The sequence below is a fragment of the Suncus etruscus genome, chromosome 1 (assembly GCF_024139225.1).
Source record: "Suncus etruscus isolate mSunEtr1 chromosome 1, mSunEtr1.pri.cur, whole genome shotgun sequence".
Taxonomy (NCBI): domain Eukaryota; kingdom Metazoa; phylum Chordata; class Mammalia; order Eulipotyphla; family Soricidae; genus Suncus; species Suncus etruscus.
Window position 1 is genome coordinate 14,435,901 of NC_064848.1, and position 19,175 is coordinate 14,455,075.

A 19,175-nucleotide genomic window follows, 5' to 3' on the forward strand; every position below is an offset into this window, starting at 1 on the left:
CCCACTTCCTCCTAGTGACTGGCCACGCAGCACTGGTGGAAAGGGTAACCTCCAGGATGGCCTCTGAGACTGCTATCTGCAGCCCCCTCTGCCACCCTCTTGAAGCCTTAGAACATTGGTACAATGGGACAGAACCCATCAAAGCAGGTGGTTCTGAGGGCTGGGAGTTCCAGAAGGTGCCAGACCAACACAAATTGCAGTGTGAGGAACAGGCACCATGTCTGAGAGGTAAGTGAAAGGGCCTGGAGAGCTAAGAGCGAAGCTTCTGGCAGGGAAGGATGGTGTGCAGAGGTGGACTGTCCAAGAATTCCCTGAGTGCCCCCTGCTGGCTTCCCTCCAACCACCAACACCAGCTGCAACTCTTTATCCCACTTCCCACCCACTGCAGCATCCCAGGACTGAGGATCCCCCTTGTACAACATGCCCCATACCCGCCCAGTGACCCTATCTCCTCTGTCTGAGGTTTACCTGACTCTCCACCAGCTTTAATTCTTGGGCACTCCCACCCACTGGCCGCTATCCTGGAGGCTCAGGGCGTGGGGGTGCACACGGTTCCCTCCCTTCCAGAACTTACCAGCAACTCTGGGACTTATCCCACGTGACGCTGCAGGAGTTGCTGGAGCAAGAGCAGCCCTTGCTGCAGCCAGTGCCAGAGCGCCAGCGCCGCGCCTTGCTACACCGCCTTTCATCGCTCTACCTCGTCTATCTGGGGCTCCTGCGCCGGTTCGACACCCTGTATGACCAGATGGTGCACCCTCAAAAACGGCGGCTGTTGCGGAGCCTGCTGGACAGTGTGGCCGGTCGCGTGCTGGAGCTCAAGGACGAGATGGTGCGAGTCGAACTGAGCGAGACACACTGCCTGGACCAAGAGATGTTGGAACAGGGGCTCACTCCGGTGAGCTGTGGTCATCGACATGCTGACTGTGCTCCGTATTGGGCCATGTGGGTGGCGGAGTCCTATCTCATGGGGTCAGAGCCCAGGTCATGTGGGGTGAGATTGACCTTAACTCTGGGGGTCCATGCAACTAGCCAGGCCCCTGGAAGAAGTGATGGGATGGGGAAATTGGCCCAGACTTGCAGCCTTCAGGTCTAGTTTGGGGGGACAATGAAGGCGAACTTTATTTGGGCCCCTGGATTCTACTGGCTCTGGAACAGCTGGAAGGGAAGAATAGGATAGATAAAAGAAGGGTGCTTGGGCCAGAGAGCTAGTAAAGGAGTTAAGGCACTCACCTGGCATAGTGACAACCCCCGTTCGATTCTCCACACAGCATGCCGTCCCCTGAACCCAACCAGGGGTTACTCTTGAGCAAAGTGGGTGCTGGAGAGATAGTATAGAGGGTGTGTCTCTTGCCTTGTATGTGGCTGACTCCGATTCAATCCCCGGCATCACATATAGTCGTCTGAGCACTGCCAGGAGTGATCCCTGAGTATAATAGAGCCAGGAGTAACCTCTGAGCATCACCAAGTGTTGCCCTCTCACACACTCACACACACAAATAGGTTTACCTTCTGAATAAGGATTTAAGGAGTGAGGTATATTAGGTGCATGTTTAGCTGGAAGGCTACACTGGAAAGTCCAGCTGCCCTTGTATCCCCCCTATAAATAGCAGGAAGGGGCCCTGTCAGCTTTGGGGCAACAGTGTAGATCTGCTAACTTTGCACCTGTCTTCTAACAAGACCATCAGGTGAAGATAGCATACAAAACCACCCATGTGCCATATCTCCAAGCCCAGGTGAACAAGTCTGAATCAGGGTCATACAAGAAACAATCCAGACCAGGCTGAGGGTGACACATATATTCTGGCAGTCTTCTACCTAGTATGGAGCTTGCTGTCTGCCAGAACTACCATTTTTATTGAGTACAGAGATCACCCCTGAGTGGGGCAGTAAACCCACCCAGTTTTACAAGTAAGACAATCTTTTGTTTTGGGTGAAACCAAGTTGTGAACAAACAGATACAAAGAAACCAGGGATAAACTTTGTTTTAGGTAAAATAAGGTGTCACCCAATAATAGCACAGTAGCTAGGGCTCCTGAGTCCTCCACGAGTGATCTCTGAGTGCAGAGCACCTGAGCATAGGTAGGTGTGCACCCCCCCAAAAAAAAAAACACAAAATGAGGTCCTCAGGTGATCTATGTGTCCATAATTTTGTTGTCGTTGTTGTTGTTTTGGGCCATAGGCGGTGACGGTCAGGGAACTCCTGGCTATGCGCCAGAAAATGTTCCTGGTTTGGAGGACCATGTGGGATGCCATGGTCTTTCATAGGCTAGCACCGGCAAGGCAGACACCTTACCGCTTGCGCCAAAGCTCCGGCCCCATATACCCACAATTTTAAGACCATAGAGCTTCAAGTAGTACTTGGGACTTGAGCCTACCAAACCCTTGGTGCTGCCCATCAGTGGCACTGAGGGGCTCTGCCCTTTCACCCAGTGGCTTACTGCCCCAGTCTCTGCCAGGGTCAGTGTTCATCACTGAAATGCCATCATCAATCAGACAACCACACTTCATTGGTTCCTGACCTTCCTCTTCTCACATAACCCCTTAAGGCAGACCTGGTGGTTCCGATCCCCAAATATTTTCTCCGAGAGCAGTCAATCGAGTTGAAGGAGCGTGAGGAGATGCTGACAGAGATCCTGTCCAGAGTGAAACCAGCAAGTCTCAAAGAGGTGAGTAGGGAAAAGACCCCCAGACACCCTTCAGTCCCCTCCTGGGATAGAGAACCAGCCTTGGGAGGTAGAGCGAGATCCACTCCAGGGCTGGAGTGATAGCACAGTGGTAGGGCATTTGCCTTCACATGGCCAACTGGGGAGGGGCCCAAGTTCGATCCCTGGCATCCCATATGGCCCCCAGGGCCTGCCAGGAGTGAGTTCTACGTGCAGAGAGACCCACTCTGTGCCCTATGGGTCACTGTTTAGGGAGCCCTGGGCCTCCTTCCAAGCTCTTGCATATTTAATGCCCTTCTAGTGTCAGAGTGGAGCCACAAAGAACCAGAGGATCCTCTCCTTGTCCTTTGAGAGCTGACTTCACAGCTGCCCCAAACATGCAGCCTCTCCCTTATTTTCCCCCTCTTTTCCTCCTCAACCATGCTCCATACAGAGCAATATAGTAATAAGCCGGACAGAAGCCATCATCATAATCCAAATGATTGAGCGAGCCAGGCAAGGCCAACTACGAGCTGCCTTCATGCGGGAGATTCGAGAAGATGAGGAACGGGAGCGGAGGAAACGAGAGGAGGGGTACCCCAAACTCACTGTGGATAAAGCAGCTATCAAAATACAGAAGGTAACCACCCCACCCGATATCCAAGTGGAAATGTGATATAGGGTTACCTTCTTCCTGGAAGCCTGCCTAGCTGAGCATCTGATAACAAAAAGTGTAGGTGTTTGACTTGGAACTTTAATCAGTCAAAAAATCACATACCAGGATTAGAGCCATAGCTCAGCAGGAACTTGCATGCAATTGACCTGGGTTTGACCCCTGACATCCAAATGGCCCACCAAGCCCCACCAGAAGTGATTCATGAGTGTAGAGGCAAGAGTAAGCCCTGAGGGCCCAGAGAGATAGCACAGCGGCGCTTGCCTTGCAAGCAGCCAATCCAGGACCAAAGGTGGTTGGTTCGAATCCCGGTGTCCCATATGGTCCCCCGTGCCTGCCAGGAGCTATTTCTGAGCAGACAGCCAGGAGTAACCCCTGAGCAACACCTGGTGTGGCCAAAAAAAAAAAAAAAAAAGAGAGTAAGCCCTGAGCACTACTGGGTGTAGCACAAAAAACAAATAAGAAAAGCATCCATTATATTTATTATTTTCTCTCTATACCTAGTATGAAAAGTCTTAAGGTGAGTGAGTGAGCATAAGAGCTCCAGAAGTAAGAAATAAGGGCCGGGAGATAGCACAGTAGTAGGGCATTTGCCTTGCATGCAGCTGATCCAGATTGAATGGGGGTTCGAATCTTGGCATTCCATATGGTTCCCCAAGCCTGCCAGGAGTGATTTCTGAGCACAAAGTCAGGAGTAATCCCTGAGCATCACCAGGGTTACCAGACCCACCACCACTCAACCCCCCAAAAAAGAAGCAGATCATTAAAATAGGGGTTGGAGAGATAGCACAGTGGTAAGGTGTTTGCCTAGCAAGCAGCCAATCCAGGATGAACATTGGTTCGAATCCCAGCATCCCATATGGTCTCCCATGCCTGCCTGGAGAGATTTCTGAGCACAGAGCCAGGAGTAACCCCTGAGTACTGCTGAGTGTGACCCAAAAACCAAAATAAATAAATAAAGATAGGGGGCTGGAGCAGTGGCGCAAGTGGTAGGGCATTTACCTTGCATGCGCTAACCTAGGACGAACCACGGTTCGATCCCCAGCATCCCATTGGTCCCCCAAGTCAGGAGCTATTTATGAGTGCATAGCCAGGAGTAACCCCTGAGTGTTACCAGGTGTGGCCCAAAAAGCAATAAATAAATAAATAAATAAATAATAAAGAAATAAAAAAGTAAGAATAGAGGCCCCAGTGATAAGATAGGGATAAGCACTTGCCTTATACCAGCCAACCCAGGTTCCCTAAGCACCACCATGATCTCTTGAGCTTAGAGACATGACTAGCCCTTGAGCCCTTCTAGCTATGGCCCAAATCTGCACCCCCAAATACATAAAATTTGAATAGAGGGGCTAGCAACAAAGTATAGCAGGGAGGGCTATACTATGCCTTCCACTTGTCTAACCCGCCAGGGGGTGTCTGGGGCAGGCCACACACCAAGGCTATCCAGAACCACTATTATCAGGGGCCACTAATCCTATTTCTTCTCTAGTGCTGGCCTTCCATGAGGCACTGCAGATACTATGGGACCTCTCTCAGATGTCTGTGAAATCCTCTAACTGTCCTATTTGCTGTTCTTTCTACAAGGGGCCTAGGGTCACTTAAAGACAATACATCTGAGGAACACCCCACTCTGAATCCCAGCATTTGGGTGACTGCCCTGCAGATGGCAAAGTGAACCTCACCTGTAGGGTCACCAAAGGAAAACTTTGGAGGAGGGTCAGTCAGGAATACTAACTACCCCCTACTCTACCCCCAGCTAGAGCCCACAAACCTTCAGTCCCTGATGTCAAACATCAAGCTTGTAGAAATGCTAGAGCCAGAGCAATAAATCAACATGGAAAGCTCTTGCCTTGCATGCAGCCAACCTGGGTTCCATCCCCAGCATTCCATATGGTTCCCCAAGCATGGCCAGCTGTGATCCCTTTGATCAGAGCTAGGAGTAACACCTGAACATTGCTGGGTATGGCCCTGCCCTCCAGAAGACAAGTGCATAGAAATACTGTTGCATGGCCAGGAGAGAACTCAGGACTGGAGCTGGGCTCTTGCAGTATGTCTGGGCTGTTTCACCCCCTGCATCTCATGGCCCTTGAGTACCCTGGGGAGCAACTTACCACAGATAGTGATCAGCCACAGAGCATAACCAGAAGTGCCCCAACTCTAGCACCAAGTCCTGAGGCCTTTCATATGCCAGTCAGGAAGCAGGAAGACCCTAGGGTACTCTTGTACCCCAAAAACATAGCTAAGAACAACCACTGATGATAGTCCACACTAGAGGGGACACTTATTCAAGGTGTTTGGGCTGGTCTCAGCTTAGCAAAGACAGGCTCATGGGCCTCAGTGTCCTTCTGTCATAACAGTAGATGTGATGCCTGGAAGCCCTCTGGAGTGTACTCACAGGTCTAGGCTGAATCAAGTATTTCTTTCTGGAGCTTATGAGGGGGATGTACAGTGCTGCTGGAGTACGGGGGAGTGGAACCAGGGTTGCCAAGCCAGACAAGGGTTCCCTGGCTGAGCCACATACCCCTCTCGGGGTGGTGTTCTGTGAGAGGGTGGAGATGAGAATTGGGGGGGGGGGGGTGGCTCAGGGAAGACAAACCTTGGAGCTGGGGAGCTGTGATTGTTCGAGGGGACCTGCCTCTGCCCAGACTTCCAGGAGGGAGAGAGTGGTATCTCTTTCAGGGCTCAGCCATATTCTCATGTCCCTGCATCACACAGTCACACAGCCTGCCCCTGCCCCCAGGTTTGGAAGGGGTACTTGAAGAGAAAAGACATCCTTCTGGACAAGCAGACGGAGATGGAGCTCATCGGCATGGTGGGTGCCCCACTGCATGTGTCCCTACCTGCTGCTCCCACAGTCCTAGCCTCAAGCACAATGGAAAGCCCAGTAGTTCAGAGAGTGGGGTAGTCATGGGGCAGAGCTGATGAAGGTACTGCACCTGTTGCAGCCTCTGGGGCATCTCAAGTGGGAGGGGGGAGTCTGGTGCTAACACACTTCGCCTCTCCCTAGTGTTCTGGGTCTTAGGCTCATGTGCCTTGGGTGTCTCACACTTAGCCCTGTGCTGTGCAGAGATGATCAGTGAGGAAATTGCCCTGCCAGGCTCCAACTCTCTCCTCTGCCATTTCCCCTCCTGTGGGTGGAAGACAGGTGGGGCGCAGGTCTTGCTCTCTGAAAGAGCTTTGGAATAGGTGGAAGCCTGGTTGATAAAGGGGTGGGAGAGCTTGGGGAGGCGACTGGACGGGGTGAGGGAATGCTGAGATATTGGAGTCCAAGCTGCAATAGAATAGGGACCCAAGAGGGTATAGGACTTCAGAAGTAGATGAGTACTGGGGAGGGTGGGAGGTACTGGAGAAGTAACCCCAGGAGGTGGGAGCAAGAGGCTGGGTCGGGCCTCTGGGGCGGGGGGCAGGGGGCAGGGGGCCAAGACACACGGAGGGTGAGGAATGAGCGTGGCCGCCTGGGCACATCAACAGTGTGAGCTCAGCGTTTTCAGTAATTGTCTCCGCGCAGAGTGATATTTAAAATACATTTGGGAGCCAATGAGGCGGGAAAGTGGCTGCCGAGCCGCTGCCAGGCGGTGCAGGGTGGGTGGGGGTAGGGCTGGGGCCGGAGGCGGGCGGGGGCAGGCGTGCTAGGTGGGGGTTTGGGGGGGCTCGGGGCGCAGGATGCGCGCGTGGAGCAAACTCATTATGGGAGTAATTTACACAGACGTTTCGGCTCCAGGCCCCGGTTCTCCCGATGCAAGCAAGCCCGTCCTTTTCCTGGGCTCTCCAGGCCTTGGCTGGGATGGGCAGTGAGGGGGACAGGCGTGTGTGTGTGTGTGTGTGTGTGTGTGTGTGTGTGTGTGTGTGTGTGTGTGTTTGCAAGGGGGGGTTAGGGGAGGTAATCACCTGTCTGCCTCTGCCCCAGGCTCACCCTTCCAAAAAGGACAAGGCTAAGCACTTGGGAATCCAAACTAAGGACAAAACTCAAGAGAATTTACAGAGGCTCCGACAGGCGGAGAAGGAGGAGGAGTATCAGCAGGCCCTAAAGAAGGAATACGAGATTCTCAGAGACACTGAGGGGCCTGAGATAAAGGAGAAGCTGACGGGGCAGATCCGACAGTGGTTCATCGAGTGCCAGTCAGTGTCCCCAAGTTTTATCCCTGCCCCTTCTCACCCATCTCCTCCACACTCACTGACCACCTGACCTTCTCCCCCTATGTTCCCCTACCTGGCTCAACAGATAGGATCATCTCCATGTGCTCCATGGAAAATGCCAGAATAAGATGGGAAAAGAATCCAAGTGGAGTCTCGAAAGAAGTCTATCATTTCAATTTATAGCCATCAATCCTTCCCTCTCTCTCCCTCCCTTCTCATTCTTTGTCTTTCTCCATCTTTCTCTCCAGCTGTCTATCCACCTGCCCTTCTACCCAACGATGCACCTGTCCATCCATCTTGCTATCTACCTATCCAACTGCCCTTCCACACACCCACTCATCTGCTATATCCATCCATCTGCTCTTTAAACATCTAGTTATTTGTATCTACCCACCTATACAAACATGCATGCACAAATTTATCTATCCATCAACACACCCATCACCCATATATTCACTCACTACTCTTCCATGCACCTATTCATCCACTCACCCATCTATCCATCCACCCATTAACCCATCCACTACTAGTTCATCAACCCATCCTTTATTCATCCGTCCATTAATCATTCATCCATTCATCCAAACAACCATTCATCCATCTACCCATCTGCCCACCACTCATCCATCCATCCATAGTTGTTCATCCTTCCATCCACCTGTCCATCCATACACTCACCCTTCTTTTTATCCATCATCTATCCATCTACCCACCCATCCATCCATCTATCCATCTGTACCCATTTACCCACTCATCCATCCACCATCCAATAGTCCATCCATCTATCTGTCCATCAGCCCATTCACATGTTCTTCTGATCATTTTCTCATTTAGTGCTTTCACTGGCCACTTTCCTGATTATCCAGATGAGTCTCTGGGTGGATCCAGCATGATCTTTGCAGAAAAGACTCCAGAGCAGGTATTCTGGAGGTGGTGGCCAGAGAGTGTGTGTCCAGAAAGTAAGAGGTGACTGAGAGTTGACTGAGGGTGGCAGTGGGAGACACAGGACACCTGTGGAAAAGGGTCCCCATGTTTGCAGGAAAGTCCCCAGCAGGGAAGTGTCTGGTGAAACCTGACCCCTTGGCAGAGGGGAGAGTCACAGTCTCACTGGTGCCCCTTTCTTCCTGGACCCTAGAGTGGTTTCTGGTCTCAAATCCTGGGTACACCCCTCTACTGCTGGCTGGGTGCTCATTTGATTCCTGTTTCTCTGCCATGGTTTCTTTGGCTGGACACAGGTGAAGAAGGAACTTGATCTGCTGACACAGGATGTCAAAAAAAGGGTCCAAAGAAGAACCAATGAAATGGAGAAATCAGATCAGGCAAGGAAGAAAGAGAAGAAACAGGTAAAGAAGTTTTCTTAGGGACCAGAGAGATAGCATGGAGGTGGGGCATTTGCCTTGGATACAGAAGGATGGTGGTTCCAATCTCGGCATCTGATATGGTCCCTCGAGCCTACTAGGAGCGATTTCTGAGTGTAGAGTCAGGAGTAACCCCTGAGTGCTGCTGGATATGACCCAAAATCTATATAAAAAATTTTTTTTTCTTAGAGGAATGGGGTGGGGGGGGGAGGCGAAGAACCAGAGCAAGCAAAGAAGTAAAAGAAGATCAGGGAGGGGTAAGGATGGTTTCCTGGAGTGGGAAGTAGGTCTGGGGAGCACCAAGGCATGTTGGCTCTAGGTGAGGCAAAGTTCACGGTCAAGCATGTTTCTTCCCAGGACACAGAGGTCATGTGGACAGTCCAGCCATCCAAATTCATCCCCAACCTCCAGAGTGGCCACAAGGAGTACAACGGTGAGGGAAAACTATAGATGGTGCCTGGCCAGCGTGGCATTGTGGATGGTACTGTTGGTCTTGGGAAAGGGCTCGTGTGGGCATATGTAGAGGCAGAAGGGAGAATCCCAAGGAGGGAGCCTGGTGACTCTTGGGATGTGACTTCCTGAGATGGTTTGTTATAGTTTTGCTTCTGAACCCTTGACTGACAGAATGAGAATATAGCTCTTGTAGTCTGGATAGAGGCAGGGCCAGATTGCAGGATGAGGTGAAGGTGTGGGTGCAAACAGGCCACTAAGTCTTTGTGTGTAGGTATATGAGTGAGCAGGGAGGGGACAGAGTGAGAAAGAAAGGAAGACAGTACCTAGGGTACTTGCCTTGCACTTGACAGACCCGGGTTCAATTCCTGACATACCATATGGTCCCCTGAGCCCACCAGGAGTAATTCCTGAGTGCAGAGCCAGGAGTAAACCCTGAACATCACCTGGTGTATCTTTTTTTTTCAAGGGAGGCGGGCAGAGTGGTGGCGCAGTGGTAGGGTGTTTGCCTTGCACACGGCTGGCCTAGGACGGACCTTGGTTCAATCCCCTGGCACTTCCCAAGCCAGGAGTGATTTCTGAGCGCATAGCCAGGAGTAACCCTGAGTGTTATTGGGTGTGGCCCAAAAACAACAACAAAAAAAGAAGACAGATGGGGCCAGAGTGATAGCACAGCTGTAGGGCATTTGCCTTGCATGTGTCCAACCCTGGAAAGACCACAGTTCGATTCCCAGAATCCCATATGGTCCCGAGCCTGCTAGGAGCTATTTTTGAGCACAGATTCAGGAGTAACCTGTGAACTCAGCCAGGTGTGACCCTCCCCCCCCCCAAAAAAAGAGAGGCAGATTGGTCTAAGTCAGCTTTTTATCTTGGTGTGTGTATGTGTGTGTGTGTGTGTTTGTGTGTGTGTGTGTATGTTTGTGGTAACGTGTGAAGTACCTGGACACTGACAACACACCCTTGCTCTTGCTCTGAGGTCAGAAGTATGGAAGAGCCGGTTTGAGGCTACAAACCCCAATCAGAGCTTTGACAATGAGGTGCTCCACTTGATGAAGAGGAAAGAACTAGAGGCAGAAATTCGAGTCCAGGTGTGCCAGCTCCATCCCCCTCTGTCCATCCTCTGTGGCCTCCCCAGGCAGGGACATTCTTGCCTCAATCTGATGTGACAACTGGCTTTCTCAACCTCCTTAGGGGCCTCTCTCCCCAATTGCAGGCCCTGCACCAGAGAGGGGAGGATGGGGGCCTGAGCTGAGGTCTTGGCCAAGATACTTCAGTAGCATAGAGTCTTGTGTGTGGCCACCTGGGCCACTTCTGGTGAAGCAGCTGAGGGGACACAACTACTCCAGTTCTGCATGTGAGAACTTAGGTCCAGAAGGTCCCTGCAGTTGCTCAAGGTAACACCAGGTTTAAAGAGTGAAGTTGAGAGCTTGGAGTGAGAGTACAATGGGTAAGGCCTTGCGCATGGCCAATCTAGATTTGATCCCTGGCACCTCAGATGGTTCCTCAAGCACTGCCAAGAGTGATAGCTGAGGCCCGGAGAGATAGCACAGCGGCATTTGCCTTGCAAGCAGCCGATCCAGGGCCAAAGGTGATTGGTTCGAATCCCGGTGTCCCATATGGTTCCCCGTGCCTGCCAGGAGCTATTTCTGAGCAGACAGCCAGGAGTAACTCCTGAGCACCGCCGGGTGTGGTCCAAAAACAAAACAAAACAAAACAAAACAAAAAAAGAGTGATAGCTGAGCACAGAGCCAGAAATAGCTCCTGAGCACCGCTGGGTGCAGCCCAGAAACCGAAAAATAGAGGAGAGGCAGGAGCAATAGCACAGTGGGTAGGATGTTTATCTTGCATGCAGCTGGCCTGGGTTTGATTCCCAGCCTTGTATATGATCCCCTGAGCCTCCCAGGAGTATTTTCTGAGCAAAGAGCCAGGAGTAACTCCTGAGCACCACCAGGTGTGACCCAAACACACACACACACACACACACACACACACACACAAAGAGTGGAGTTGGGGGACCCACAGGCATAGGATGGAGTTATAAAATTTTCCTGGCACCCAGAGAACTCCAGTTTAATTGCCAGCAACATAAGAAGTGACACACAGAACACAGAGCCAGGAGCAGTCCCTGAATACTTCTAGCTGTGACCTAAAGTCACCACCCATACACACGCACACACACACACACACACACACACACACACACACACACACAAAGTGGATCGGGGATCCAGAACTATAGCACAGCAGGTAGGGTGTTTGCTTTGCACATAGCTGACCTGGGTTCAATCCCTGGCAACCCATATGATCCCCTGAGCACTCAAGAGTGATTCCTGAGCACAGAGTTAGGAGTAATTCCTGAGTACTACCAGGTGTGCCAAACATACATACACACCAAACAAGTGTTCCCCTGGACAGGGAGAGGCACCCAGGCAGAGCACCCCCAAGTGTGGACAGAAGTAGTCTGCTCTTCTCTGGGGCTCCTTACCCCCCCCCCAATTCAGTGCCTATGTGGTTATAGGTGGATGAACTCATGCGACAGGAGCTGAAGAGCCTACGTCTGGCAGTGGACAGGGCGGGCAGAAAACCTTCAAAGATTTTAAAGAAGGTAAGATGAGGGGCAGTAGCAGAGATGGGGGTGGAGCATACCTAATGGCACCTCTTTCCAACCAGAAAACAATAAAGACGAAAATGGGGAAAAGGAAAGAAAAAGACATAACAGCCCACAGGTAAGTCAGGTCTTGGGTACTCATATATCTGAAGCTCAACTATACTCATGAGAGGGTGGGCATGACCCAATACAAGCCTGAGAGAGCTTCAACGATTCCCATAAAGATTCTCATAGGGTTGACTTTTCAGATGGGTACCCTGGGCTATATCCCCAGTATCCCATGAGCATCCCTGGGAGTAAGATGGGTGTCATTCCAAAGTTAAAAAGTGCTCAAAAAGGGCGGAGAGATAGCATGGAGATAGGGTGTTTGCCTTGCATGTAGAAGGACAGTGGTTCGAACCCTGGCATCTCATATGGTCCCCTGAGCCTGCCAAGAGCAATTTCTGAGCTTAGAGCCAGGGGTAACCCCTGAGCACAGCCGGGTGTGATACCCCCCCCAAAAAAAGAAACAAACAAAAAGTGCTCAAAAAGGGGCTGGACGGGGCCGGAGAGATAGCATGGAGTTAAGGCGTTTGCCTTTCATGCAGGAGGTCATCAGTTCGAATCCCGCGTCCCATATGATCCCCCATGCCTGCCAGGAGCAATTTCTGAGCATAGAGCCAGGAATAACCCCTGAGCAACTGTTGGGTGTGACCCAAAAACCACAAAAAAAGGCGGGGGGACTGGAGTGTTAGCACAGTGCAAAGCATTTGTCTTGCACAAGGTTGACTCAGGTTTAATCCCAGCATCCCATATGGTCCACTAGGAGTAATTCCTGAGTGCAGAGCCAGGAGTAACCCCTGAACACCACTAGGTGTAAACAAAAACAAAAAAGTGCTTAAAGAAAAGTAGGTTGAGGGCCAAAGCAGTAGCACAGCAGTAGGGTGTTTGCCTTGCAAGAAGCCGACTCAGAACAAACCTGGGTTTGATTCCCATTATCTCTAATGGTCCCTCAAGCCTGCCAGGAGTGATTTCTGAGCCCAGAGCCAGGAGTAACTCCTGAACACCGCCAGGTGTGGCCCACTCCCCCACCTCCCCTCAAAAGAAAAGTACTTTGAGTATTGTCCTTCCTGATCCTTCCATTCTGTCCCTCCTAACTTTCCCTCCCATCAGGGCCATCTCCTCAGGGAAGTCCATGCTAGGACACTGAGGGGGGCATCAGTAGTCCTCTCCCACCCCCCTGCTCCCTTCCCTGGCACAGTGAGGTTTCGAGCCCATTGATGGTGGCACTTTCAACCACACAGGGGCACATCCCACAAGTGGCTTCATCATCATGAATTGTAGCAAAGCATTCATCTTGGGAGGATATGGGCTTTCTCTGTGGGTTTTGGAGAAAGGCTGCCATGTCACTTTGAGAACTATAAGTATCTCATGCCACATCCCAAACTAAAGATGTTTTGACAAGGTACCTGGCAGTGCATACGTATTACATTGTATGACTTAAACTCAATACTGAACAAATTTTTAACCATGGTGCTTAAATAAAGCAATTCAAAAAACATGCATATTTCTCTAAGTTCTTTCCCCCTCCTTTTTTTATTGCCATTTTTCTCATTCCCAGGTTGCAGTGCACACATGAACATGTGTGGGCATTGCAACTACAGATACCTAGCTGGAACTCAGCCACAAGGGCAGGGAGTCAAACTTGCAGACTTGCCCTTGCAAGGTGGTGGCCTCCCAGGGAGCCATCTCAGATTCATGATAGCTTTTTGGGCAAGAGGCACCCCCATCTCTTTCTTTTATGTCTCTGTCCTCTTTTGGTCCTCTGGGCTCTCTGCTTTCTTATACCAGAACTCTGGAGTCGCTGTTTGAAGAACTAGTCACCTGGGGCTTTCTCATCAAGAACCAGGCAGTAGCACTGAAGGATTACATTGGTGAGACCCCTACCATGGACACCCCTGCAGTGCCCTTTTATTCCCCCATTTTTTTTTGAGCTACTCCCAGTAGCTTACTCCTAACTTTGCACCCAGGAATCACACCTAGATCACATGGAATGCTAAGGGATGAACCTGTGTCCGTCTTGTGCAAAGCAAATGCCCCCCACTATATTATTTCTCTGGTCCATGAACTCTCTTTTCAAGGTACTGTTTTGCTGGACCATGCCAGCAGGGACTGCTCACCAGGACCCACATGTGCCTGCAGGTGACTGTATCTACCTGGGCTCTGCCCTGAATCTGGCCCAGAAGCTGCCAATGCCGTCCTTGTTTGACATTCGCCAGAACATGGCCCTGTATGCAGTGCTCCGGCTCGGTGAGAGGCGCCCTTAGTGGCAGTGGGAAGAAAAGGCAGCTGAGATCAGCATGATTCCTGGTTCCAGGGAGCAACTTCCCCATTCCCCTCACTGCCTTTCCCAGGTTTTGCTGGAGGTCTCACCCTGTTGAGGCCATACCAGAAGTCATGTGGACTCTTGACCTGCTAAGACTCCCTATTATCAGATTATTTCTCAGTTTCCTGGGGCCCTGAAACACAGTCCCGAAACACCAAACCCAAGAGCTTTCTGGAAGAGTTGGCCTTGTCCTTTTTGAGCCCCACCCTCTATAAGTAGAAGATAATGAGGTGGGCTCCCAAAGGACATTGCATAAGGGAAAGGGCTCCCTCTTGACTCCCATATACCTCCTGGCCAGCCGATGGCCACATCCTATAAATCCTCAGAATTGCTTCTGTCCGCTAAGCAGCTCTGGAGATGACTCAAACGTTTGATCTTTAGGGTCTTCCCCTAAGGTCCACAACCACTGCTGGCCCACCACCACCTCTGGCCCCTGTTTTTTTTCAGGCTCTCCAGATATCCATGCCCTGGCACCCCACATCCGTTCCATCCTCCTGGTGGGCCCAGCCGGCATGGGGAAGAAGATGCTGGTTAAAGCTGTGTGCACAGAAACTGGGGCCAATCTGTTTGACCTGTCACCCCAGAACCTGGAGAATAAGTATATGGACAGAAACGGGACAAAGATGATTGTGCACATGGTCTTTAAGGTCAGAGCTCTGACCTGGCATCTCTGATTCTCAGCCTGGGGCAGCAGCCACAGTAGCCTTTGAACTTTGGAAATACAGTCACGGTTTTCAGAGCCCTCAGGTTTCCTCCTGCCATTCTCGGAGCCTGTGGGTCCCTGAAATCTGAGGGTGAGGGGTGAGGATAGAAGTGGAGCTATGGGGCCCGGAGAGATGGAGCATGGAGGTAAGGCGTTTGTTTGCTTTGCATGTGGAAGGTCGGTGGTTCAAATCCCGGCATCCTTTTTTTCTTTTTTTTTTTTTTTTTTTTTTTTTTTTTTTTTTTTTTTTTTGGTTTTTGGGCCACACCCGTTTGACGCTCAGGGGTTACTCCTGGCTATGTGCTCAGAAATCGCCCCTGGCTTGGGGGGACCATATGGGACGCCGGGGGATCGAACCGCGGTCCTTCCTTGGCTAGCGCTTGCAAGGCAGACACCTTACCTCCAGCGCCACCTACCCGGCCCCAAATCCCGGCATCCTATATGGTCTCCCAAGCCTGCCAGGAGCGATTTCTGAGTATAGAGCCAGGAGTAACCCCTGATTGATGCCGGGTGTGACCCAAAAACCCAAAACAAAACCAAAACCAAAAGTGGAGCTATGGGACTGGAGCGATAGTATAGCAGTAGGGCATTTGTCTGGCATGTGGCTGACCCAGGATGGACCTGGTTCTATCCCCGGCGGCCCATATGGTCCCCCAAGCCAGGAGCGATGAGCACGTAGCCAGGAGTAATTCCTGAACATTACCAGGTGTGGCCCAAAATAAAAAAAAAAAAAGTAGAGCTGCTTCTCCCCAAGGTAGAGATGAAGCTTAAGAGGCAACACAGTGGGGCCCGAGTGGTAGGGCATTTGCCTTGCATGTAGCTGACCTAGGACAAACCTGGATTCAATTCCCAGCATCCCATATGATTCCTGGACCCTGCCAGGGGCAATTTCTGAGCGCAGAGCCAGGAGTAACCTAAATGCCACCAGGTGTAGTCTAATCCCTCCCATCCCCCATAGAAAACCTGTACAGTGGGGGGGGGGCATTTGCCTTGCATAGTCACACAGGGATCAATCCCCAGCATCCCCTAGGTGTCCTGAACCTGCCAGGAATGGTTCTTGAGTGTAGAGCCAAGAGTACTCCTAAGCATTATCAAAAACAAACAAGAAAGGCAACCTGGGCCCTGGTGAGTGAGTGGCTCTCTGAAGCAGAGGTGCAGGGTCTGAGGGTGTTGGATTGGATGTGGAAGTGGCCTGAAAGTTCAATCAGTTTCTCCTCTAAATTGCTCAGGCAGCCCGGCTCCTCCAGCCATCAGTGATCTGGATTGGGAACGCAGAGAAGAACTTCTACAAGAAAGTCCCTAAAGAAGAGAAGCAGGTGAGGAAATATGGTTGGGCTGAGAGGTGCGGAAACCTGGACTAGGTTTGCAGGTGGGGATGCAAGGGTGGACCTGGGAGCAGTTAGGCTCTGGGGGAATTGGGAGGTGAGAAAGCACAGGTAAATTGAGGAGACGGTATTATAGAGATGGGTGAGGGAGGTGATATTACAGAGGTGGATTGGGAGGTGATAATGCAGAGGTGGGGTTGGGGAGGTGATATTGTAGAACTGGGCACCATGCCATCCTAAGGCTTGAACCCAGAGTTCTTGCAAAGCAAAGCATAAGTTCCTGTTCTGTGATCTATCTCCAGTGGCCCATATTTGGCTCCATAAAGTCACCCCAAATCTCTCCCACTAGGTGACTAGAACCAGCCTCACCCACTCCAGGCCTTATCTCCTCCTTAAAGCAAAACCTGGAGCCTGGGGCTGCTGAGTCAGCTAGTCCCGGTGACTCTTTCCCCAGAACAGATGGACCCAAAGCGAATCAAGAAAGACCTCACCAAGGCCATACACCTTCTGAACCCTGGGGACCGTGTGATGCTCATAGGGACCACGGAGCAGCCATACGTGGCTGACCTCAGGGCACTGTGTCGCGTGTATGAACGTATCCTCTACCTGCCAAGACCAGACTATGCTTCTCGTTATGGTGAGACCCCAAGTGGGAAGAGGACATCTTGCACTCTCTTCCATCACCCAGAACTGCTCCTTCCCCTGTGAGTCACGAGAGCTATAGAAGCACAAAGTGGGGATCCGGAGAAATAGCACAGTGGCGTTTGCCTTGCAAGCAGCCGACCCAGGACCTAAGGTGGTTGGTTCGAATCCCGGCGTCCCATATGGTCCCCCGTGCCTGCCAGGAGCTATTTCTGAGCAAATAGCCAGGAGTAACCCCTAAGCGATGCCAGGTGTGGCCAAAAAAAAACAAAAACAAAAACAAACAAACAAACAAAAAAGAAGCACAAAGTGGGCAAAGGCGCATTTTGCCCACATTCTCCCCCAACCCTTCCCTGTGTTTTTAATCCATAGTGCTCTGGAAGCAAACGGTGGAGACCAAGGTCCTTGTGAGCACAGACTTGGACTTCAGCTCCCTAGCCAAAGTGTCTGATGGCTACACAAGCGGGGCCATCATCCAGACCATTCAGTCTGTGCTGACTGAACGGAGACTCCTGCATATGGCCAAGCAGCCCCTCGTGGCCTCAGAGTTCTTGGGGCCTCTGGCTAAGCAGGAACCTGTGTACGCAGAGGAGGAGGAAGTCTTGAAGGTGAGGGTTTGGGAATACATGAGGAATGGGGTTTCTTCATCTGCTTCCTATGCAGACTCCACCCCCTCTGTGCAGTTCTAACACTCTTTCCCAAACCCCAAGGCAATAGGATTCTCAGGGAGGGGCACAAAAGTGAGGGCTGCAGTTGACTGCTTGAGTGGGGAGCACATGGTGCCGATGGATGGGAGACTCCTAGGGAGGAAAGGAATGGAAAGGAATAGGGGTTCGAGGTCATGGACTAGCCCTTCTGCCCCCAAGGAATGGTACTTCAAGACGCCTTTGGGCAAGTTGCGAATGAAGATGCTCCAGGATTTGGAGGTGGCTGCTGAGGAAGCCAAGCAGGGGAAGTAGTGAAGCAGAGGCTGCAGGCTGGTGGGAGGGCAGGGGCATAAACTGCTAACCTGCTCTCTTTGCCTCTGTCCGTGAGCTCCAGTTGGGAATTGCGGGTGCAGGGACAGCCCTGCCGTGCGGGGGAGAGGTTGTGAGTGAGAGGCAAATGTCCCCACATCCCAGGTGCAGCTGCTTTCTTCTCAGTGAAGGAGACCCCCAACCTGGCCATATGACTCCCACTCTCCAGCTGGACCCCAACAACCACAACAAACCCAAGTGCATAGAAAGGGCCCAGGGGTTAATCTGGTCATGGTTGTTAGAACTGAGGGTGGACATTGGGGATCAGCACTGAGGGTGGATTTGGAAGTCATTTCTGAGGGTGAACACAAAAATCAGCACTGATTGTGAACCTAAAATCTGCTTCCAAGGTGAAGTTGGAGTCTGCAACTATGGTGGACATTGGGGGGGTCAGCATCTAGGGTGTGTTACAGAAATGACAATTGGTCTGGGGTGGCATCAGGGATGCATGATTTTGTTTTGTTCTTGCCTTCTGCATCCCTTGGGTAAGAGCGGGTCTGGGAATCTCCCTGGAAGGAGCTCTAATGGACTTGGGAGGGCAGGACCTATGGGGGCGTCCCGACTCCTCCCTCTGGGGCCTGGGAGAAAACTGTTGGAATGGTGCATATTGGGGTTTACTCTTCCTGCATAGATGGACCCTCAGGACCTAAACCCTGGAGCCCAGGTGTGTGTGTGTGTGTGGGGGGTCTTATACACCCAGAAGTTTTTAAAGACAGTCCTGGGGACCATATGGTGATGGGAAGATCCCAGAGCTCCAGCAGGCAAAGCCTGGCACCCATTCTGCTGTCTGTGGAAGGCTCAGCCCTGCTTCTCCTGGCCCCTCCCTGGGTCTTGCTGGACTCTATTTATGGGCATGGCTGCAGCCCTGTGTGCCTCCTGCTCCTCCTCCACCAGCCTGCCTGGCTGCTGGCCCAGCTCCCAGCAATCATCCAGGGCCTCACCTCCTCCGACTACTACTTTGGTTTCTCCTCTAGATAGGGCCATGCCGGGGGACCGCAGTTCCTACCCTTGCTGGTCGCTTAGGGTAGGGTACCAAGGGCCACCGCCACTGCTGTGCAGGGACATGGCCCTGCAGAATTCTCTGTACACGGGCAACCTGGCTCGGCTTCAGGAAATCTTCCCCCCGCACAGCACCGCACACTTGCTGCTGGAGAGCCGGTTGGCCGAACCACGCTGGGAGAGCTGCCAGAGGGGTGAGGGGTGCTGGGGCGGGCACTGGGGACCCTGAGAGTACCTGAGGGAAAGGGAAAACCTGC

At 51.8% G+C, this 19,175-nt stretch overlaps 1 protein-coding gene across 1 annotated transcript; it reads left to right on the forward strand.

Moving 5' to 3' along the window:
• The first annotated feature begins 217 nt into the window (after positions 1-217).
• On the forward strand, positions 218-18,897 carry IQCA1L (IQ motif containing with AAA domain 1 like). Its single transcript, XM_049772598.1, has 22 exons — positions 218-228; positions 568-895; positions 2,547-2,666; positions 3,097-3,282; positions 6,056-6,145; positions 7,247-7,434; positions 8,287-8,371; positions 8,688-8,795; positions 9,000-9,008; positions 9,168-9,243; positions 10,242-10,348; positions 11,779-11,865; positions 11,931-11,986; positions 13,699-13,781; positions 14,050-14,157; positions 14,681-14,880; positions 16,166-16,252; positions 16,721-16,898; positions 17,276-17,511; positions 17,770-17,829; positions 17,939-17,992; positions 18,814-18,897. The coding sequence occupies exons 1-22, from the start codon at positions 218-220 to the stop codon at positions 18,895-18,897; spliced, it is 2,541 nt and encodes an 846-aa protein (XP_049628555.1).
• The last annotated feature ends 278 nt before the right edge of the window (positions 18,898-19,175 follow it).

What these genes read in the sequence shown, in the direction of transcription:
- IQCA1L (XM_049772598.1), top strand. An exon ending in CAGTGGTTCATCGAGTGCCA is followed by an intron (nt 7,435 to 8,286) that starts GTCAGTGTCCCC and finishes TTTCTCATTTAG; the next exon opens with TGCTTTCACTGGCCACTTTC. An exon ending in TTGTGCACATGGTCTTTAAG is followed by an intron (nt 14,881 to 16,165) that starts GTCAGAGCTCTG and finishes TAAATTGCTCAG; the next exon opens with GCAGCCCGGCTCCTCCAGCC.